This window comes from Odocoileus virginianus, chromosome X (assembly GCF_023699985.2).
Source record: "Odocoileus virginianus isolate 20LAN1187 ecotype Illinois chromosome X, Ovbor_1.2, whole genome shotgun sequence".
Lineage (NCBI taxonomy): Eukaryota > Metazoa > Chordata > Mammalia > Artiodactyla > Cervidae > Odocoileus > Odocoileus virginianus.
In genome coordinates, this window is record NC_069708.1 from 10,173,871 (window position 1) to 10,198,180 (window position 24,310).

Below are 24,310 nucleotides of genomic sequence, written 5' to 3' on the forward strand. Positions count from 1 at the left end.
CAACTTTCAGGAGGGCGCTTAGCTTTTTTTCCCAGAAGCCTCTACTAGTTCCGCGGCTTCTCCACCTTTCCTGTGCATGCGAATCACCTGGGGCTCTTGCTAAATACGCTGACTGATTCACTAGGTCGGGGGCGAAGTCGGAGCCTCTGCATTTTTCAACACGCTCCAGGTGCTGCTGCTCCGCTGACCCTCGGCGTACACGAGGGACTCGAGGTCATCACCTCCCGGCCAGGTGTGCGGACGGCCAGCCTGGGCTTTCCGGCTCGCGATCCCGCGCGTCCCTGGCCTTCCGCCGAGAGGGGAGGAGTCGGGGGCGGAGCGGGAGGAGTGGCGCGGCCCCCGCGTGGGTCCTGCCGGAGATCACCTCGGCCCCTTGGCGAGGAAGCCAAGCTGCGGCGGCGCAGGAGGGGGCGGGTGCGGCGGGGGCGCGGCCTCGGCGAGGGGGGCGCGCGACGCGCATCCCCCGCGCTCGCCGGGGCCACTAGGGAGCCTCGCGGCAGTCCGCTGCCCCACTTGGCAATCCGCTCCGCGCTGCTTCCTCGCGCCCGCCTCCTCTTGTCACCTCCCGTCTCAGCCTCCTCGCTCCATCCCGGCTGCATCCACCGCCATCCGAGTGCCTCAAAGAGCGAGAGGTGGTGCGCGGGACCGCAGGGCGCGCCCTCCAGCGGACCCCGGCTCGGCCTTGGTGGGGGCACGGGCGGCAGCATGGACACCAAGCGCTGCTTTGCCAATCGCTTCGATGACTACCAGGGCAGCCTGCTGGCGGGCCAGTGCGAGGAGGCGGTGGCGCCCTTGGTCACCGCCACCATCGAGCGCATCCTCCAGGAGCTGCCCCCGCTCGGGGGCGGCCCAGAGGGCCGGGGGGCGGCGGCCGCGGCCAGCAGCTGCCAGTGGGGACTGTACGGCGGCGTGGCCGGGGTGGCCTACATGCTCTACCACGTCTCTCAGAGCCCGCTCTTCGCCGGGGCCCGGGAGCGCTACTTGCGCTCGGCCAAGCGCCTCATCGACGCGTGCGCCCGCGCTGAGGAGTGGGGCGAGCCGGACGCCGACACCCGCGCCGCCTTCCTGCTCGGGGGCGCGGGCGTGTACGCCGTGGCCACGCTCGTGTACCACGCCCTGGGCCGGCCCGACTACGTGCAGCCGTTGGGCAAGTTCCGGGCTCTGTGCGCCGTCTGCGCGCCCGTCTCCTTCCTCGAGTGCGGCTCCGACGAGCTCTTCGTGGGCCGCGCGGGCTACCTGTGCGCCGCGCTCGTGCTCAAGCAGAAACTCGCCCAGGAGGTAAGAGGCCACCCCGGCCGCAAGGGGGCGCGCGCCGCCCTACCACCCGGCTCCCGGCTCCGGGAGCGGCGCCCCGGCTGTTCTCCGTCTCTCTCTGTTACTCTTCTGACTGTGGTTTCTTGAGGCTCTGGAGGTTTATCCCTTGCTTTTGTCCGTCTCCCTCCACCGCTTTCAGTCTTCTCAGTTGGGATTACCCGCCTTTGCTCTTTGTTCGTGTTTTACTGAGACATGGCATCTCCCCAAATGCCTCTTTGCCCAGGTGTTGTTTGGAGGTCCTTGCAAGTGAGATTTTTTTAATATCCTAAATGAAAGAGATTTCCCTTCCTTTAAACCCTCCTGTCAAGCTGAAGTACCCTCGCATGTCAGAGTACTAGAAAGTCATAGAAGTTGGGGAGTGGGCTGATCTATGCTAGTATTGTTTCCATCATTAAGGTGAAGGTAAGTTGTTTCTGCGACCTCCAGGTCTGTATGTGCTTCCTATGTTGGCTTTCTATTCAGTAAATTGCACGGGTCTTATAAAATGTATCTCTGAGGGGAGTGTCCTGTTTTAAATACATAAGTGTAGACAGAATTCTACTCTATTGTAATCTAAAGTGCTTCCCCCCCCCCCCATTTTAAAATGAATGGTTAGGATTGTCGGGGCAGTTTTTCTTAATGAATAGCTTTCTACGGGTTCCTTGAAGTGAATGGATTTCACAACTATATGTGTTTTTTTTTTCTGGATTCACTTTGAACACAGCGCGTGGATATTAGAAGAGAGAGTGCCAGTGTCTGTAGTGTAGGGGGGGAAAAAAGTCCTCCAAAGGATCTTAGTAACTAGAACTGAAAGAGAGGCACTTCATTCATAACCCACTGGAGCCAAATACTGTTTAGGGAGGAAGTGACACATTTAACTTGGCTCCATTTGGGTGAGAGAAGCGTTTGAAGACAAATTAAAGGTACACAGTGTTTTAAAAGTGTAATTAACTTAGATAACCTCTACAGAGGCAGTCTTGATTTTTTTTTAAAAAATTTATAGCAGATGAGGTTAATTCAAGTGAGAAAGATTACCAAAGACTGTGCAGTGTCCTAGCAGGGAAGCAAAGGGTTGTGTGACAAACTTGTCTTGAAATAGTTCACTCTGCTTCAGAGTCACTGTTACCAGCTCGCAGTTTCCCAAGGGCCTTTCCAGTTGTAGAAAACCTCTGAGAAGGCCACCAGGCTATTTACATATCATTTGCATTATAGTTGCATCTGCTCCTCAGACCTTGCAGTCTGGTGGCAGGCAATTTTCACATTTGTAGGGATTTCTCCCCCGAGTTGTTTTCCTTACACATGCTGCTTTCCCATTCTATGCTTTTCTCCAGAATGGAATGGCAGAGTGGGAGAACCATGAGGTCATGCGCAAGTGGCAACCGATCAGGACTCCTTGCCTGAAGACTGGTGGCCCAGGGCCAGTCTGCAGTGCTGATCCACAAAGACATTTCTTAAGACCTCTCTTGTGCCCTGCTGTCAAACTGGATCTATCTTTTTATAATAATCAAGTTGAGGTGCTCTAGCCCCTGCTCCCAGGAGACAGAACAAGCTCTAAGGCTGTTTTTTTTGTTTTGTTTTGTTTTGTTTTAAGCTAAAAAAAAAAAAAAGCTCTTAACCTGAGCAAATCAGCTAGTCTCAGTGGCAGCCTCAGCTGTGGTCATCCAAAAAGTTCAGACATGAAAGGACAGAAGCTAAGCATGCCAGGCTTGAAGCCCTTTGAGGGGAAAATGCAAGTCTTCTGCACCATCCCCACCCCCATGTCCTAGCCTGCATATGGCTTTGCCCTCGGTAGATGATCCATAAACCTTGATTAAATTGAATTGCGAACTTCTGTCATTTCTCTGTGAATAATCTGTCATTCTGCCCTCGGTTTCTTTCCCTCCAATGTCATTTATATTCACTTTCCTCTGGCAGTGCCCTCGGTTATCACCCTGGTCTAGCTCCTCCCCACCCTACTTGACACATCTCTGCCACCCAATAAATAGTTGAATGAGTGAATCACCCTGTACTGGGATTAGTGCTCTCAGCTAGCTTCTCTCACTCCAGCCATTCCATGTACCTCTGAGAAACCAGGCTTCTTATAAACACTTTTCATTATGTCACTACCCTGCTCAACGTCCTGCAGTGGCTCCCTATTTCCTTTTGTCCAGTGGCTGCTCATCTTGCACTTAAACCAAGATCCTTAAAATGGCTGACAAAGCGCCATGTGATCTGACCCCAGCTTACCTACTCTACTTTTTGCTCACTCTGCTTCAACCACATGGGCCTTCTTGCTGTTTCAGGCATTTATTGTCTCAGGGTGTTTGTACTCACTGTTCCCTCTGCTTGGAATACTCTACCCCTATCTCTTTTTATAGTTAGCTCCCTGACCTTGTCTGGGTTATCTCCTCAGTGAGTCCTTCCCTATCCACCCTATTTAAGACTGCCACCTGTCCCCTGACTTAGGCCCTTTTCTTGCTTCATTTAACTTATTTTCTTTACGTCGTCTTCAATTAGACTGTAGCTCCATAAGAGCAGAGGGTTTCCATTTCATTGATGGACTTAAGCATTAAGATCGTACCTGGTACATATGTGGGTTCTCAACTTTCCTTGTTGTGGTTGTGGTGGAAATATTTTCAATGCTTTGCTTCATCACTCAGTTCTAATAGCATCCCATTTACCAGTATTTTCCTTTATGGTGGTGCCTTTGATGTTATGTTTAAAATAATGCTTTCCTGTTTCCGTAAGAGCTTAAAAAATCCTTTCCTACTGCCAAGGTATCAGTAAGTATTTGTTGAATGTGTGAATAAAGGAACACTACTTTCTTACAAATTTGACCTCAAAGCAAGCTTAACCACTAGACCAGTGTTTGTTAAACTTTAACATTATAGGCACCACCTGCAGATCATGTTAATAAAATACAGATTCTGTTTCAGCAGACCTGGTATTGGGCCTGAGATTCTGCATTTCTGTCAAGGTGCTGCTGGCTGTCCAGGGATCACACTCTGAATAGCAAGGCAGTAATATATTACTGCATGGATTTTGGCATTATACCAGCCCCGTCTATTAAGATGCTGTTTTCTGAAGCTTGTATATTTGTTTATAAAGTTGTAGTTTAGAATACCAATTCCTATATCCTACCATACTTTCGTTTTAACAACCCACAAGAGAAATTTCTGTCAGGGCTTTGAAACAGGAAGAGTTGTGCTCCTCCTGGAAATGAATTGAATCTTTTTAAATCTCCAGGATGAGTTGTATAACTGATCATGTTGCTCACTTTATGTTGGCTCCTAGGAAGCATATGGTCAGAATTATGGTCCACATAGCTTGTGTACAATACCATATCACCTATTTTCTTATATACTAAAATTTACATTTGGTTTATCTGTTATTTTTTTTCTTCCTTCATTTACCCTTTTCTGAACTTTCTTACTTAGATCTGATTTTATTGTTTGTATTTGTTTAGAAGATTCAGAGATGGAAAAAAGTGTGTGTATGTAGACAGAGAGACATACAGACAGAACCATTCTCTCTAGGTAATGTATTTTTGATTAATTTGGCCTTCCTGGAAATACTCCAGGGAAATAGCTTAAAGCAGGGGTCCCCAACCTCTGGGATTTAATGCCTGATGATCTGAGGTGGAGCTGATGTGATAATAATAAAAATAAAGTGCACAGTAAATGTAATGTGTTTGAATCATCCTGAAGCCATCCCCGCCCCCCATCCATGGGAAAATTGTCTTCCAGGAAACTGGTCCCTGGTATCAAAAAGATTGGGGACTGCTGTCTTAGAGGGTTTGTTAGGCAGACATCCTTAAGAAATGGAGCACTGAAGTCTTAATAAATCACACTGTAAAAACTAGCATTGGTCTGTTCTGTTTTCTAGATTGGTGGAAATGTAAATGAGAATGGTGGTGAGGTTAAGGGGGAGGCCTGGGGAACCACAGTTAAAATAATAACTTTTGCTCCTGGGTGACCTTGGACAAATAATTGTAACATCTTGGAGCCTGAATTTCCTCACTTGGAAAATGGACAAATGATAGCTTCCTCCTTCGCTTATTCTGTCATTCACTCTCTCAGTGAATGTCAGGTTTCTCCGTATGCCCGGAACCTCGCTAGATGCCAGGGTTGAGCAGTGAACAAAAATCAATATAGTAACGTTGTCAGAAGTGCTCGGAAGGAAATAAACAGGAAATAAGTGCGGGCGGGGTGGGAGCGGGCAGGGTGCTGCCTGGCATACATTAGCAGGGAAGGATTCTCGGTGGAGGTGACGTCCTGGCTCATCACTGAAGCATGAGAATGAAGCAGCTGCCTTAAAAGCAGGCATTCCAGGCTGAGGGGATGGCAAGGACAAAGCCCCCGAGGCAGGAAACTGCTTGGAGATGTCCAAGAAAAGGAAGGTGGTGGCCCTGCTGGAGAAGAGTGAGCAAAGGCTAGAGGGTTAGAGGTCAGGGGGGAGCTGTGAGTAGGAGAAAGGCAGGTCTGGCTGGGCAAAGTTAGGAGTTGGGCATTTGTTTCAGTTGGAAATAGGGCACTGTCTTCATCTGATTCACCTTATAAAACAATGATACAGATTGGTTTTCTGTATAGACAGCGGATTGAACAGTATTAAGAAAGGTCACAGGAGGACTTTTTAGAGGGAATCTAAAAATGTGTTTCGTGCCAAGGACTCCTTTGTAAATCTGGTAAAACCTCCAGTACCTCTTTTGAGAAGAACATTTTTAGATGCAGAAAATAAAACACACAGGATTACAAAGGAAGCCAATTATCTTAACATTCAGTTACCAAAACATTTTCTAAACATGTGATGCACTAGCATATGTACTGCTTGAGTAGCACATTCAATGCGGTTTTGCAGTGGGGCCTAAGGAGTATGGTACATTTGCAGCAATGATGAGGGGCAGTGATATTTCGAGATGTCTTCAACAACTGCAGTGTGACATGACCATATCTGTGATTTCTATAGGTGGCAAAGTCACGAGTACTCCTGGTGGTTCGTGGTCTGCATTTGTAATAAAAGGAAATGCCAAGCTGTTTAAATAAGGTTAGAGAAAATAGAGATGTGATTTTCTTTTCTTGGCCAAAGGGGACTGGTCTGGAGGTGACTGCGATGACTCACCCAAGATAAAGTGCCTAGCGTAGTGCTTGGCACAGAGTAGCTGCTTAATGAAATCCATGTTATGCCCCTACTAACAAAAAATCGAAAGTGATTGAGCATCACATAGACAATTATGCCCAAGGAATCTATCTTCCTGCCATGATTAAAGGAAAAAGCCTTTTGCTAGATTGTTCATTGGATCCTTAGCTCATTCCTAAGCATGTGGTTGGCAGCTAAATGGGGATGCCCTTAGCTGGATATAATAGAATGTCTGATAGAAAGTGATTTAAATAACAGGAACACTTATGACCTCACTTGACAAGGAGTATAGAGCTAGGTCATTCCAGGATTGGTTAAGCAACTCAGAAAAATCATCAGAACCCAAGCCATCTCCAACCTTTTTCTCTGCTCTTCTGGGTGTGTGAGCTGTGCATGCTACGCTGCTTCAGTCATGTCCAACTCTCTGTGACCCTAAGGACAGGCTCCTCTATCCATGGGATTCTCCAAGCAAGAATACTGGAGTGGGTGGCCATGCCCTCCTCCAAGGGATCTTTGTGACCCAGGGATTGAACTGGTGGCTCCTGCACCTCCTGCATTGCAGGCGAATTCTGTACCACTGAGCCACCAGGGAAGCCTTGGTGAACTGTAGCACTCTTCAGATTGCAAGATGGCTACTGCTTTTCCAAACATTGTGTTCTCATATAACTGAGGCTGGGTTGTTTTTTTTTTCCTTGAATTTTTTTCTTATTATATGGAACAGTCTGTCCTTAAAGAATTTCCATTCTGCCTCATGGCCCAGCACTTGGTCAGCAACCCAGCACTGACCACTCCTGGTTTCTGGGGAGGCCAGAAAGGCTAGTATTCTTTATTTCCAGCCTCTTATCAGTGGATGCAGATTCTTTCAAGAAAGGAGGAGGAAATAGCTGTTGGGTGGTTACCAAAGTGTCTGCCTTTTGGCTCACTTACCAAGGTCTGTCACATGACTTCCCACTTCCTTGACTCTTGTCAACAATATTACAGTGAACATGGGGATAAAGATACCTCCTCCAGATCCTGTTTTGATTTTGTTTGGATAAATACCCAGAAATGGGAATGCTGGTTCATATGCTAGTTCTCTTTTTACTTTTTTGAGGAACACCCATACTGCTGTCGGTAGTTGTACCAATTTACGTTACTACCAACAGTGTACAGGGTCCTCCTTTCTCTGCATCCTCACTAGCCCTTTTTGATGATAGCCATTCTGAGAGATGTGAGAATATACCTCATTGTGGTTTTGATTTGCATTTCCCTGATGGTTAGTGATACAGAATACCTTTTCATCCAACTGCTGGCTGTTTGTATTTCATCTTTAGAGAGATGTCTATGCAGTTCCTCTGCCCATTTTTAAAAATGAGTTGTTTGATTTGTATTTTGTAGGAGTTCTTTATATATTGTGAATTTTAACCTCTTACCAAAATGTGGTTTACAGGTATTTTCTCCTACAGTGTAAGTTGCTTGTTCTTTTTGTTAATTGTTTCTTTTGGCTGTGCAGAAGCATTTTAGTTTGGTGTATTTCCACTTATTTTTTGCTTTTGTTGCTTGTGCTACTGGTGTTATATCTAGAAAATCATTGCCAAGACCAATGTCAAGGAGCTTTCCCCCTATGCTTTCTTCTGGGAGTTTTACATTTTCAGATCTTGTGTTTAAGTCTTTAATCCATTTCAAGCTAATTTTTGTGAATTGTGTAAGATAGGGGTCCAGTTTCATTTTTCTGAATGTAGTTATCCACTTTTCTCAATACTGCTTATTATTGAGAATATTCTTTCCCTATTAAGTATTATTGGCTCTCATATCAGATGTTAGTTGACCATATCTGTGGGGCTTATATTTATGGGCTCTTCATTCTGTTCCACTGATCTGTTTTTTTTTCCCCATTTATTTTTATTAATTGGAGGCTCATTACTTTACAATATTGTAGTGGTTTTTGCCATACATTGACATGAATCAGCCATGGATATACATGTATTCCCCACCCCGATCCCCCCTCTGCCTCCCTCTCCATCCCATCCCTCTGGGTCTTCCCAGTGCACCAGGCCCGAGCACTTGTCTCATGCATCCAACCTGGGCTGGTGATCTGTTTCACCCTTCATAGTATACTTGTTTCAGTGCTGTTCTCTCTGGACATCCCACCCTCACCTTCTCCCACAGAGTCTAAAAGTCTGTTCTGTACATCTGTGTCTCTTTCTCTGTTTGGCATATAGGGTTATCATTACCATCTTTTAAAATTCCATATATATGTGTTAGTATACCATATTGGTGTTTATCTTTCTGGCTTACTTCACTCTGTATAATGGGCTCCAGTTTCATCCATCTCATTAGAACTGATTCAAATGAATTCTTTTTAATGGCTGAGTAATATTCCATTGTGTATATGTACCATGGCTTCCTTATGTCAGTACCATACTGTTTTGATAGTATAACTTTGTAATACAGTTTAAAATCAGGAAGTATGTTGCCTCTAGCTCTGATCTCTTTCTCAAGATTTATTTGGTTCTTTGGGGCCTCTTTTGGTTCTGTATGAATTTTAGGCCTCCGTTTTTCTTTCTGTGAAAAATGACATTAAAATTTTGATAGCGATTGCATTGAATCTATAGATAGCTTTGAGTAGTGGTGGTGGTTAGTCACTAAGTCGTGTCCAACTCTTGCCATCCCATGGACTGTAGCGCTGCTAGGCTCCTCTGTCCATGGGATTTCCCAAGCAAGAATGCTGGAGTGGGTTGCCATTTCCTTCTCCAGGGGATATTCCTGACCCAGGGATCCAACCCTGGCCTCTCGTACTGCAGGTGGTCTCCTGCATTACAGGCAGATTCTTACTGACTGAGCCACCAGGGAAGCCCAGTATGCTTACTACAGTCATTTTCTGGTAAAGTACCAATTTTGTCTGATTCTTTGCGACCCATGGACTGTAGCCCACCAGGCTCCTCTGTCCATGGAATTCTCCAGGCAAGAACACTGGAGTGGATGGACATTTCTTCCTTCAGGGGATCTTCCCAACCCAGGAATCAAATCCGGGTCTCCTATATTGCAGGCAGATTCTGTAGCTCAGATGATAAAGCATCTGTCTGCAATGCAGAAGACCTGGATTCAGTCCCAGGGTTGGGAAGATCCTCTGTGGAAGGAAATGGCAACCCACTGCAGTACTCTTGCCTGGAAAATCCCATGGACCATGGAGGAAAATCCCATGGACCATGGAGCCTGGTAGGCTACCGTTCATGGGAAGATACTCTGGAGAAGGAAATGGCAACCCACTGCAGTACTCTTGCCTGGAAAATCCAATGGACCATGGGTAGGCTGGTAGGCTACCGTTCACGGGATTGTAAAGAGTCGGGCATGACTGAGCAACTTCACTTTTCTCTACCATCTGAGCCACCAAGGAAGCCCTTAGTAGTATGAACATCTTAATAATATCAATCCTTCTGATCCATGAACACAGAATGCCTTTCCATTTATTTATCTTTAATTTCTTTCATCAAAGTCTTACAGTTTTCAGTGTACAAATTTTTCAACTCCTTTGTTAAACTTACTCTTAAGTATTTTATTTTTGATGCTATTATAGTGGGATTTCTTTATTTTTCAGATAGTTTGTTGTTTTCTTAGCATATAGAATCACAACTGATTTTTGTATGTTGATGCTATAACTGCAACTTTACTGAATTACTAGTTCCATCAATTTTTTGGTAGAGTCTTGAGAATTTTCTGTATGTAAGATTATATCATCTGCAAACAAAGTTTTACTTCTTCCTTTCTGATCTGGACATCTTTTATTTCTTTTTATTACCTGACTGCTTTGGCTAAAACTTAAGTAGTATGTTGAATAAGAGTGAGAGTAGGCAGCCTTGTCTTGTTCCTGATCTTAGAGTAAAAGTTTTCAAACTTTTACTACTGAGTATGATGCTAGCTGTGGGCTTGTCATATATGGCATTTATTATGTTGAGGTATATCCCTTTTATACGCAATTTGTTCACTTTTTATCATGAAAGGATGTTGAATTTTGTCAAATTCTTTATCTGCATCTATTGAGACAGTCATGATTTTTATCTTTCATTATATTAATGTGAGGGAGTCCCTGGTGACTCAGATGGTAAAGAATCTTCCTGCAGTGAAGGAGACCCGGGTTCAAACCCTGGGTCAGAAAGATCCTCTGGAGAAGGGAATAGCAACTCACTCTAGTATTCTTGCTGGAGAATTCCCTGGACAGAAGAACCTGGCAGGCTATAGTCCATGGGGTCTCAAAGAGTCGGACAAGACTGACCAACTAACACTTCCACTTCCATATTAATGTGATGTATCACATTTTTAAAGGAAAACATTTTTTTTACTCACTCCTTCCGTCACTTATTGAACAGACTATGTGGCATGCAGTGTCCTTTGTACTATGTATACATTTTTATTTTCATTTTTTCAACTGTAGTGAGATATAATTGACAAAATTGTAAGATATTTAAAGTGTGCATTGTGGTGGTTTGATGTATGTATACTTGGTAAAAGAATTCTCACCATATAATTAATTAACACATCCATCACCTCACATATTTGCATATGTTGAACCATCCTTATATCCCAAGGATTAAGTCCTTGGGTATGATCCCATTAATGTGCTCTTGAATTCACTTTGCTAGTATTTTGTTAAAATTTTACATTTATGTTCATCAGGAATATTGGCCTATAGTATTCTTTTTTTGTAGTGTCCTTTTCTGACTTTAGTATGAGAGTAGTTCTGGCCTCATAAAATGAAGTTGGAAGTGGCCCCTCCTCTTCTTTTGGAAGAGTTTGGGAAGGACTGACACTAATTTTTCTTTCAATGTTTGGTAGTATTCTCCAGTGAAACCATCTGGTCCTGGACTTTCCTTTGTTGGGAGATGTTTTATTAGTGATTCAGTATCCTTACTCATTATTGGTTTGTTTAGATTTCTGTTTCATCATGATTCAGTCTTGGTAAGTTGCATGTTTTTAGGAATTTATCAATTTCTTCTAGGTTGTCCAACTTGTTGGCATATAATTAATTGTTCATAGTAGTCTCTTAAGATATTTTGTATTTCTGTGGTATCATTTTTAATGTCCCCTCTTTAGTTTCTGATTTTGAATTTTCTTTTAGTCTTAGTCTAGCTAAAGTTGGTCAATTTTGTCATTTCAGAGAACCAATTCTTAATTTCACTGATTCTTTTCTCCTATATTCCTGTTCTCCATTTCATTTACTTTGGCCCTAATGTTTGTTTATAATTTCCTTTCTTCTGCCAACTTTAGGCTTAGGTTCCCAGCCCACCCCCCACCCCCCACCCCCGGTTCCTGAAAGTATAAATGTTAGATTGAGAGTTTTTCCCCCCAAGTTTTTCTTTAAAATTATTACTGTCATACAGGGTAAACACAAACAGTGAGAGGATCCAGGAAGATATACAGGCATATTTCAAAGATACTGTGGATTCAGTTCCAAACCACTGGAATAAAGTGAATATCTCAATAAAGCAACTCACATGAATATTTTGATTTCCCAGTGCAGATAAGTTACATTTACACTTATACTTTAGTCTGTTAAGTGTGTAATCATTATGTCTAAAAAAACAAAGTTCACACCTTAATTGAAAAATACTTTATTTCTAAAAAATGCTAACCCTCTCAAGCATCCCATTAGTGAGTCGTGGTACTAACATCAAAGATCACTGGTCGCAGACCATCATAACAAATAAAATAGTAATGAAAAAGTCTGAAATGTTGGGAGAATTACCAAAATGTGACTCAGAGACAGAGTGAACAAATGTTGTTGGAAAAATGACTCTGATTTGCTCGACACAGTGTTGCCACAAACCTTCAATTGGTAAAATAATAAATAAAAATGGAATGTCTACGAAGCACAATAAAGCAGAGAGCATAAAACAAGGTATGCTTGTTTTAGAAAGTCCTCTTTGAACATAAAACATTTTCTTTTGAAGGAATATTCTGGTTATGTAAACTACCTCTATTTTTGCCCATTTATGTGATATTGTGTGTGTGTGTGTGTGTGCACATATATATGTGACACACCTTGTTTTCATATGTGCCTTCCCTGGGAGCTGGTAAAGAATCTGCCTGCAATGCACGAGACCCCAGTTCGATTCCTGGGTCAGGAAGTTCCCCTGGAGAAGGGACAGGCTCCCCACTCCAGTATTGTTGGGCTCCGCTGGTGGCTCAGACAGTAAAGAATCCCCCTGCAATGCGGGAGACCCAAGTCCAATCCCTGGGTTGGGAAGATCCCCTGGAGGAGGGCACGGCAACCCACTCCAGTATTCTTGCCTGGAGAATCCCATGGACAGAGGAGCCTGGTAGGCTCTAGTACATGGGTCTCAAAAAGTCAGACACGACGGAGCGACTCAGCACAGCACAGCATAGACAGGTCTCATTCTTTATGCTGGTTTGATCTAATGGCTACACCACAATTTAACCATTACAGACATTAAGTTGATTCAACTGTTTTTCCTTTTTTGCTATCAGAATTAATGCTGTAAAGCATACACAGTAATACATATAATGTACATATATATGACATTTACATGTAATATATACATATATGTGTCTGTATATGTATCTTTGCCTTCTGTTACAAGTATATATGTACGATAAATTTTTAAAACCCAATTGCTGAGTCAAAGTTTATAGCTGTTTTTCCCTCGATGGACATTATCAAGCTGCTATCCAGAAAGGTTACATCAATTTCCATTCCCTCCACGAGCATTCGGGGGTGCCTGCATTCCCACATTATTGTCAATACTCGGTTTCATCAGACTTTTTAATATACGACAGACTGATGGGTAAAAAAAAAAAAAAATAAGATGGAGATTTCTCAGATAGAAAATGTGTCCCATTATCTTTTCATTCAGTACTCACTGAACAAAATGCATATACAGGATTTCACCCAGTCTGAATCTGAGTGGTCCCTGGTTTGTAAGCAGAGATGTGTTGTGCATTGCACAAATAAACCCGGCAGTTTGGCTTGAAATGACAGCAGGTTGGGGAAGCTGGATTTTTGTAAGCTGAGTCCCATTCATAATTGCTCGATTATAGACGTATCAGGCAATGGGGCACTTCCGTGGGCTGTAGCTTGGATCCTTTGTTACTCTTGATCCAGAACCCTGTGATGGCTAAAAGGACATAAGAACTAGCACTACTGGATCACTTAATGTCCACCCTGTCATGAGCCCTTTCCATATATTATGTCATTTAGTACCAATACTTATGACTCGGCACCAGTATTCTCTTCCTCCTCCCCAGTGAGAGAACTGAGGCACAGAGAGGCTGTGGGACTTGTTCCAGGTTCCACAGCTAGGCAGCGGCAGAGGTGGCATTCCAGCCAACACAGGCGGGTCACCAAATCTGTGCTTTCAATGACCACTCTTCACACATCAATGTGCACTCAGATCTCCTGGCGATCCTGTTAAAAATCAGGTTTTGATTCAGCAGATCTGGGGTGAGGCCCAAGATACTGTATCTCAATGAGCTCCCAGATGCTGCTGCTGCTGATTCATTGAGCAGATTTGAGTAAAAACCTTGAAATCATTAATTTTTTGTCAATTTTACGGGATTGCCTGTCAACAGATTTCACTGATCCCTAACCTCCACCCCACCCCCGCCGCCTGCCACTTCATGATGTTCATCAGTTGGCCTTTTTACTGAAAATAGCTTCTTCCACAAATGCCAGAATATCAGCTCTCCAGTTCGTAGGGGCTGCTGAAGGGCTTTTTGCAGGTTTAAGGACTCTGTTAACATCTATGAGTGAATGTGTGGATTTCCTTTTCTTCTGATGAATGTGATTTTCCCCTCTATATACAAAGATGTTTTCTTTTTTAGAATTCCTTTAAAGGCCCAAATAGACCATGTTCCAGCAGTTTTAAATGAGTTCATAATAAGAGACACTATCATTCCCACACCAGATTGAAAACATGATGCTCTGATCATTTTTCAGGGCATGAATGGAACCACTCCTGTTTTAGAATCATTCAGTTAAATTTACCAATCTGACGTAAAGGAGTGTTGCCCCAACTCTAAATTAAATGGAAGATGCTTAGACATTTTGGTTTTTTTCTGAATCAATGATTTAACACTCAGAATAAACTTGATTTCCTTAGAGATAACTTATCCCTTTTAATTAGTCCACTAATATACATTCCACTGAAAACTAAACTTATTACTTGTAATTATTTGGAGAGCATGGTTCATAATTTTCTTATTACTGAATAAATAAACTGGGAAAATGTGCATAATAAAACTTCTTTTAAATGTTCTGAATTATTTGTTTTGCCAGTAACCTGACCTCCCAGTGTTCCATAGGAAGGTGGTTTTAATGGAACTGCGCTGTATTTATGACTTCTGAATGTGAAAATGACAGATTGTATTAATTTCTTATTAATTTGGCTAATTTTCTTTTCTCTGGTTAATGAAAGATGTTTGTCTCTTGACTGGCTCCTACACAATGCACAGAAGATTTCCCCTGTGTAGCAGAGGTAGAGCATCCTTTAATATCCCCATGTGGAGATGGTCTCTTGGTAAACTGGCCAGCAGTCCATGATGTGTCCAAATAAGTGTTTCTCTTCAAGATTCACTTTTACTGATTACTCTCTACATTCACTAATTAAGTACAGTGCCTTGGATGTTGGTTTGAGTCAAAGAAAAACATGTTATTCTCATGCATTATTTACATATATTTAAGTACCTCTTATCTTTTCCTAGTTATTTTCTTTATGGATTTAGTTACTAAGGAAACCTACCAAGTTAACAGCCTCATTATTCCTGTGGTGCTAGCCACTTGAACAAATGGAATTTTCAAAAAGTCATTTGATCCATTCTTTCTTTTAGCAAGCTGAACAAAGAAGTGTTTTGTGTAAGGTCACATTTCCTTTTCTGAACAGCTTTACCCATTCAACAACACAGACAAATGAACACCTTTGACACATTGAAGTGTGAGCATTGCTACCTGGGCCATAAAGAAGCTGGTTCTCAGATGAGAGGCAGTCATACAAGCTTCATGGCTGAGAACATCATCTAAATGAGAGGTGGCAAAACAAATATTGGTCATAGCATTATGTGCAGCTAGCTGTTACTGTGCCCATCTGCTGGCTCCATTGCTTTGCATGGAATGGATTCCTCATGCTCAGTGGTGTATTGAAATCTGGTGTCCATGGCAACCGAAGCATCACCAATCCAAAGCAAGCACTGTGGGGACCAGCTGAATCTCCACTCCTACAATGACTTTAGAAGGGAGCCACATCCCTAACAGACTTTACAGCTCTCTAAGGCTGAAGAGTTCCAGTGATCCACCAGAAAGGAAGTATTGTTCTCATGCACATTTCAGTAACATAATTTTGCTATTTAAAATGTTTCTTCTTTCCTTGTGAGGCAAAGAGAATTGCATGAGTTATCACCCATTGCAGCTGTTGAAATAGGTTAGCATCTCAATGAAGGCATTAAAAGATGATGCTTAAGAACAGGGCTTTCAGAGTCCCATAGCCTTGGTGTTGAATCGTGGCTCCATCCTGGTTGACCTTAGCCAGGTTACTTTAGCATCTTTAAAGTTTGATTTCCTCATCTGCAAAAGGTAAGGCGAGCACCCCCCTTTTAGGTGTGGTAGGAAGATCCACTGAGAATGTGTGTGTAACACACTTAGCAGAGGGGTCTGCTAGGCACATAGTAAACACTCTGTATAAGTCAGTCCTTGTTTTATTAGTATTCTGAATATTGTCATTAATGTGAACTGAGACCCTCTGTGGACTAAATGATACAGATGTGTTTTAGGGGGAAGTTTAGTCCATCTAATATTTCCTGTGGTGGTATTCAGAGCTGCTATCCCCCTGATCATAACAGCAAAGCTTTGAGATCTTCAAACAGAGGCCATAAAGTGCTGGATGGAAATATTCTTTTCTCTGCCACACAGGAGATTAAGCTGAGCTGCTCAGAGAGATTATGTGTCAAAGTAAATTGAGTGGCTGGTCATCACCCCTGGAACCCGAACCTGTTCAGGTTACCCTCTGCACTTTGATTCCTCCAGGAAAAGGGTGTTCTTTTCTCTTTTTGCTAAGTTCAGGCTTTTTTAAGACTTAATCTAGGAATTGGTTTTCCTGTGTCTGATTTATGCTTCTCAGAGTAAATCACCTAATTGGCTTTATCAGCAGTGATTTGCTCTGCAGGTGATGTTGGGATGTTTGTTTTTTTGCTGTCTTCCCCCCAGAATCTGAGGGGGGAGATTCAGGGAGCTCTTTCCTGCTCTTAAATCCTCATCTTTGCTTCTAAAGATCATTTGCTTGTATGGCACTAATTCAGAATTTCAGTAGTTGCCTCTCTGGTGAAGTGACAGTTTCAAATGAGTTTTCCTCAGCAAATGTTCCAGATCATGTACAGTCAGTAGCCTGTCTCAGAAAAGGATTAATACAATTAAGGATTCTTCCAAGTGTTTCTTCAGCTTCTGGGCCCAGAAATTATGTTTTTCTTGCATTAGTGAACTTTTCTATTTGCATTTCAAGACTGTCATACATATAGACTCATTGTCAGTTTTACAAACTTAAATCTACTCTTTAGCTCCTATTCATATTCATTTATGACATGATCTTGACATTTATAACAACACTACTCTAATAGTAATGGAGTAGCAAATGGCAACCCACTCCAGTATTGTTGCCTGGACAACCCCATGAACAGAGAAGCCTGACAGGCTACAGTCCATGGGGTCACAAAGAGTCAGGTATGCCTGAGTAACTGAGCACATACTCTAATAGTAAAGGCATCATTATGACTTCTTCTTATCCCTAATAATTGAGTTGTCATGTATATCCATTCGGTCATTTCAGTCGCTCAGTCACGTCTGACTCTTTGCGACCCCATAGACTGCAGCATGCCAGGCTTCCCTGTCCATCACCGACTCCCGGAGCTTGCTCAAACTCATGTCCATTGATTTGGTGATGCCATCCAACCATCTTATCCTCTGTCATCCCCTTCTTCTGCCTTCAATCTTTCCCAACATCAGAGTCTTTGCCAAGGAGTCAGTTCATCGCATCAGATGGCCAAAGTATTGGAGTTTCAGTTCAGCATCAGTCCTTCCAATGAATATTCAGGACTGCTTTCCTTTAGGATGGACTGGTTTGTTCTCCTTGCAGCCCAGGGGACTCTCAAGAGTCTTCTCCAACACCACAGTTCAAAAGCATCAATTCTTCGGCCTCAGCTTTCTTTATAGTCCAACTCTCACATCCATACATGACCACTGGAAAAACCGTAGCTTTGATTAGACGGACCTTTGTCAGTAAAGTAATGTCTCTTTTTTAATATGCTGTCTAGGTTGGTCATAACTTTTCTTCCAAGGAGCAAGCATCTTTTAATTTCATGGCTGCAGTCACCATCTGCACTGATTTTGGAACCCAAGGAAATAAAGTATATCCATTAGTTCTACCTAAAATCTCCAATACCCCAACAGCTGTCTCTCGGTCTGTGGCCTTCGTCTCCATGGGGGTCCATAATATCTTTCCCAGATCTGTGGCCTTAGGTCAGTGTTTCTCACACTTAAACGTGTATGAGAATCCCTTGGAGGACTTGTTCCAGCCCCAGAGTTTCTGATTCAATGGTTCTGGAGTCAGACCCGAGACTTTGCACTGTGAACAAGTTTCCATTGATGCTGCTGCTTGTCCAGAGACTACATTTTTAGAACCACTGCCTTATTTTATACCCTTAACCTTGGCCAGACATTTCTGGAATGTGGGAACTGGGTGAAGGCTGTATGGTGGTAATACCACAAACTTACCACCACCACCACCAGAAAATAACTCGAAAGATAGGGCTGACTCTATGACAGGTACTGTGATGAACATATTATATCCATTTCAGGGGAGAATACTGGGACTTAGGTTCAGGAACTTGCCTGACATCACACAGCTGGGCAAGTAGTTGAACCCACGTCTTCCTGATTAGAGCTGCTTTTAGAGATTTAAGTCAGATAAGACTTATGCATGTTTTTCTACTGAAGTACTCATGGCCAAGAGGAGAGCGAGTTGTACCCCAAGACACCTGGAATGATAGTTTGAACTCGACTCTCTGAACTTCAAGGTGTTTTTGAAGTTTAACTTAAGAGTGAATAAAAATGGTGGTACAGGAGAGTGCTCTGCATGGATTCTGAAGTTCCAGAAGCCAGTTAGTCCCCACTTCAGCTTTGTCAGTTGCAACTTTGATAGGTCCTTTCACAAACCTGAGCAACTCGGTGATAGTCTTAGAATAGGCTCTCCAGAAGTTGCCTCTGAGGTGTGTATATACTTCATTCAGGAAGGACTCTCAGAGAAACCAGTATAGGAGTAGGGCAAACAGTGAAGGGTAGGAAGCCAAGCAAAGGTGTGATTTTTAGGCTGAGTTAGAGCTTCCATCTCATTCTTTAAAGAACCCTGAAGGGCAGATAGCATCTCATAGTTTGTCCTGACTTGAGTCACGCACTCCCACCAGTATTTCACTAATAGATGGAGGTGTAATCTTCCCAGTACTTCCAGGCTTCTGGAACTGTGGGGCAAATGTGCAAAACAGAACTTGCTAGATTTAAGGGATCCCCTCCCCAGCAATGTTGGATAGAAAAAGAAGAAAGAAAAGATTCTAAAGGCTTCTAAGAAGAAAAATAAAACTGCTTCCTTAGAAGACTTTGCTCTGGACTTTCAGTAGCAACTTAAGCTACTGGACAGTGGAGCAAGGCCTGCTAAGTTCACAGAGAAAGTTATCAACTAGAATTCTGTAGCAGCCAAGAGTATCAATCAACTGTGAGAGGAGAAAAAAAAAATCTTTGCAAGTTCTCAAAAAAAAAAAAACCCGCATTTTTTTTCTTTCAAAAATGTAAGGCATAGGTAATTTTGCTTCATAGAATGTGTTTAAAGAACTTACAGACCAGACGTTCCAAATGAACCAACCACTGTCTGGAACACTGCAGGAGCTGGTAAAACAGGGAGGTCCATGGTGTTGGTGGAATGAACCGAGAAATAGGGAAGTATGAGATTTCAAAAACTGGAGCTCCAGTGCAGATGAGATCAGAAAACTTCAAGAGTGATGGCAAAGGACAGCCCAGGATGGCATCTGGGTATCAAGTCTTGAAGGAAGCCTAAGTACTGAAGCAGAGCTACAGCCAGGATGATGCTAAGAGAAAAATAATAAAATAGGTGAATTACCTGATATGCTTGGCTGTACCTAGAAGAGTTATGCAAATTTGCCGGAAAGTTAAGGTGCAAATTTGGTATAGGCAAAATAGAAAACCAAACAATATAGAAAGAAAAGGAAGTTATCTTGCAGGGGGAAGTAGAGGAAGAAAGGAAATAGTAATCATTGAACATGGTTTTGCTTAATGAATATTAATTTAACCTGATACTGTTTTGGTAAAAAAAAATGATACACTTATCTTGGGTGTTTGGGAAAGGAAATGTGCGGAGAGATTATAAGAGAACTAAGTCTTCATCTTCTATGTTAAGAGATGAATAGATAACACCTTTAATGGAAAAGTCAAGAAATAGCTGTATAAGCATGTCATCTAATATGAAGATGAATAGCTTAAAAAAAAGGCAAAAAATATTTTCAGCTTTTGCTGTGGATGAGGAGGGGAGGGACAGGAGCTTGATGTTATTTTAAGGAACGCATCACTTTTTAAGTTATATACATGTATTGGGTTGACCAGAAAGCTCATTTGGGTTTTCCCGTAATGTGTATGGAAATGCCTAAATAAACTTTTTGATCAACCCAGTATATCTTTGAGAAATATAAATACCAAGAACATAAGAGCTATTTTTCTTAATCTCACCTGTGCTTTTTAGCTGTGATTTCACCATATTCTCTTCTTCATAGTCTTATTCCTGCTTAATGATTAACAAATGTTCTTAGAGAGCATCTATGGAATATTACCTAATGATAGAAATAATGTCATTTATAGATAAATTTTGGCAGCATATTTCCTCATCAAAAACATGGCTTGATACATTCCTTATATTCTAATAAGTAATACTAAATTAGGATTTAATGGCATTTTATTAATTTGGCCAAACAGCTCTGTGTCATTTAAAATATTCATATGGTTTAATTTAAATAGTTGTGCCTTTTAAAATATTGAGTAAAATAATGAGGATCAGAGCTATATTTATTAAACTTCTACCCAGAAAGGAGGCCAGATTCCAGTTAAAATAATTAAAAGTAAAAATATCAAAGGTTAGAATACAGTGAAGATTGGTGGAATCATGTATATAAAGCAGAATAAGAATATAGTTTTTTTTTTTTCATGGCAGTGGCTCTAAGATGCTCCAAGATTCTATAATGCTTCCAAGTCATTGCAACCAATGGTAACTAATAATTATATAGCACATTAAGTCGACTAACTACTTGTTACATAAACTGTCTCATTTAATTCTCACAATCTCTCTTCAAGTTAGATATTATTACTGCTACATTTTCAGAACAGAAAATAGAAAACATTGCAGAAAGGTTGAGTAACTTCCCCAAGGATGTAGAGTTGAGAAGTAGGCTAATCATAACATTTATTGCCCAAGCAGGATACTTTTGGTAGGAACCAGCCAGTTAAGATTCTAAGACAAGAGAGAGAAACCAAGACTTACCTGTGGGATTTATGATCCCCAATTGATAAGGGATTGAATCTAGTCTAGAATTCAGGTTCTTCTGCAAACTTGTGCTCTTTCTGCTGCCTTGGGCTGGTGGTACCCTTTGTTGTTCAGTTGCTCAGTTGTGTCTGACTCTGTGACCCCATGGAGACTGTGGCACACCAGGCTTCCCTGTCCTTCACCATCTCCTGGAGCTTGCTCAAACTCATGTCCATAGAGTCAGTGATGCCATCCAACCGTCTCATCCTTTTTCACCCCTTTCTCCCCCTGCCCTCAATCTTTCGCAGCATTAGGGTCTTCTCAATGAGTCAGCTCTTTGCATCAGGTGAAAGTGAAAAGTGAAGTATTCGGTGCTCAGTCATGTCTGACTCTTTGTGACCCCATGGACTATAGCCTTCCAGGCTTCTCTGTCCTTGAAATTCTTCAGGCAAGAACTCTGGAGTGGGTTGCCATTTCCTTCTCCAGGGGATCTTCCCAACTGAGGGGTTGAACCCAGGTCTCCTGCATTGCAGGAAAATTTTTTACAGCCAAAGTATTGGAGCTTCAGCTTCAGCATCAGTCCTTCCAACGAATGTTCAATCCTTTAGGATTGACTGGCTTTGATCTCTTTACTGTACAAGGGTGGTACCCTTCATGTTAAACGAAATTCCCCGTTCCCTAAATATGCCAATAAATTTTAACTGATGAATGGAAATAGTTTTTTCTGTTCCTTGAGAGAACCGTTGAGGCAGTGGGTACAGTGTCTGCATATCCATTCTGTAGTTTCAGGACCGAATCTGTTGTTGACTCTCACACAAAATGCCACTCAGTAGCCTGAAAACTCAAAGAGAGGGAATGTCTGGAAGGCATTCAGACACAGGTGACAAGTTCCCAAATAGAACATGATAGAAGAAAGAATTGGAGACAAGCATAGACAATTAAGCGTGAGGATGGAAGTGGATGGCCAACTGTGAGAGGAAGAATCCTTAGCAGGAAGTGCCTAACACCACGTTTGTTCCCTGAGTTTCTTTTGTTACTTTTCTCACAAGCCCTTTTTCTCAATCGAATCCGGCACTTCTGACTGCCCTTTTGGGTGTACTGTTCACTGCACATTTTATGTTTGTTTCCATCCTACACATTTCCCAGAGAGCCTTGCTTGCAGAAAAACTGCAGCAGCTCTGAGCTCTTCATCTCCACTCCCTTTTCACTAATACTGATCTGAATAATAGGCAGACCTAGCAAATAGAAGATTCCTAATACATATTCACAGAAGAGAGGAAGAGAAGAACATGAACTGTTTTAATTTCACAAAACTAAATAATCCCCTTTGTTGGAGTCTCAAGAAGGGACAGCCCACATTTTAAAAGGAGCTTCTATCAAAATGTGTTTTGGCTTTTACGGGTCTGGCAGCAGAGCTACCTAGTATCTTGGGATGAAATATTTGGTCGACAGGTTACTTGGTCGGTCATGAATTCTGCCACATTTTCATTCACCGTCAGCCTCATGACAGCCAGTGGATGGTAAAATTCTACCACTTTTGCATTACAAAGTGAAAAATGTGCCCAGCTGATGACAGGTCAAAATGATCCGCTTGTGCATTTCTGTGCTGACACACAGAACTCTCTCATTGTTAACATTTAAGAGACCCTTTAGGAAACTCTATGTTTGGACTCAATAGTATCAGACATCTGAAATGGTTTTTGTTTTTAAAATAATCTGTTACTTTTATATTAATGCAGGTGATAAAGTCTTATATATGTTTCTCAATCTCTATCTCCATCTGTTGAAAACTTGTATTCACTTTTGATAAATTTAACCACTGACAGATGTAGATAATCAGTTGTTAAGAATTCCTTTTTTGTTTGTCTGGAAGGAATTATGCTGTCCTACAAACAAGAATCTAATGGAGAAAACTGCCCCTTTAATTACATGTTAAAATACCGTTCCTCAAACAACTGTTAAAGTAAATATTTATGAATAAAAATATGTAGAGGAGTAGAAGAATCAAAGCCAGTTTACAGTAAGTATACTTTTACTACAGCTAAGAAATGAGTACCTAAATGAGTACCTCATCACGTCCTTCCTAGAGTGAATAAACAGATACCTGAAGAGATAATTAAATCAGAAATTAGAAGGAAGATGTACCCTCAGAATTTGTCTACAGTGTACAATGATTTAATATTTCTTTTCATTTTAGATAGCATGAGCTTTTAATTAGGTGGTACACTGTATGGGACAGCTGTTTGACTCATACTGTTGAATATTGACCAACATGTAACTAATTCTGTATCCGTTTTTTTTAGCAGTCAGAGGAAAGCCCCCAGTTCTTGGTGCAGGTAACTTTAGGGATTCTAACTAAAACTACTGTGTAAATGGCTTTTGACATTTAGCTTTCAAGCTTGAGTCATTTTTTTTTTTCATCAGGCAAGCTGTGTTCTGCAAACCATTCAATATCACGGTAATCCAAGTCTATGCCCCGAGCAGTAATGCTGAAGAAGCTGAAGTCGAATGGTTCTATGAAGACCTACAAGACTTAGAACTAACACCCCAAAAAGATGTCCTTTTCATTATAGGGGACTGGAATGCAAAAGTAGGACGTCAAGAAACACCTGGAGTAACAGGCAAATTTGGCCTTGGAGTACAGAATGAAGCAGGGCAAAGGCTAATAGAGTTTTGCCAAGAGAATGCACTGGTCATAGCAAACACCCTCTTCCAACAACACAAGAGAAGACTCTACACATGGACATCACCAGATAGTCAGTACCGAAATCAGACTGATTATATTCTTTGCAGCCAAAGATGGAGAAGCTGTATACAGTCAGAAAAAAAAGACCAGGAGCTGACTGTGGCTCAGATCATGAACTCCTTATTGCCAAATTCAGACTTAAGTTGAAGAAAGTAGGGAAAACCCCATTCAGGTATGACCTAAATCAAATCTCTTACGATTGTACAGTGGAAGTGACAAATGGCTTCAAGGGATTAGATCTGATAGAGTGCCTGATGAACTATGGATGGAGATTCGTGACATTGTACAGGAGACAGGGATCAAGACCATCCCCAAGAAAAAGAAATGCAAAAAAGCAAAATGGTTGTCTGAGGAGGCCTGACAAATAGCTGTGAAGAGAAGTGAAAAGGAAAGATATACCCATTTGAATGCAGAGTTCCACAGAATAGCAAGGAGAGATAAGAAAGCCTTCTTCAGTGATCAGTGCAAAGAAATAGAGGAAAACAATAAAATGGGAGAGACTAGAGATCTCTTCATGAAAATTAGAGATACCAAAGGAACACTTCATGCAAAGATGGGTTCAACAAAGGACAGAAATGGTATGCACCTAACGGAAGCA

The 24,310-nt window shown here is 42.0% G+C and overlaps 1 protein-coding gene across 1 annotated transcript in view; it reads left to right on the plus strand.

Moving 5' to 3' along the window:
- Window positions 1-359: 359 nt before the first annotated feature.
- Window positions 360-24,310, plus strand: part of LANCL3 (LanC like family member 3) — a 115,029-nt gene continuing 91,078 nt past the window's right edge. The window contains exon 1 of the mRNA XM_070461833.1: window positions 360-1,278. Coding sequence (XP_070317934.1) covers window positions 706-1,278 — 573 coding nt within the window. The 5' untranslated portion in view covers window positions 360-705. The remainder of the gene's footprint in view (window positions 1,279-24,310) is intronic.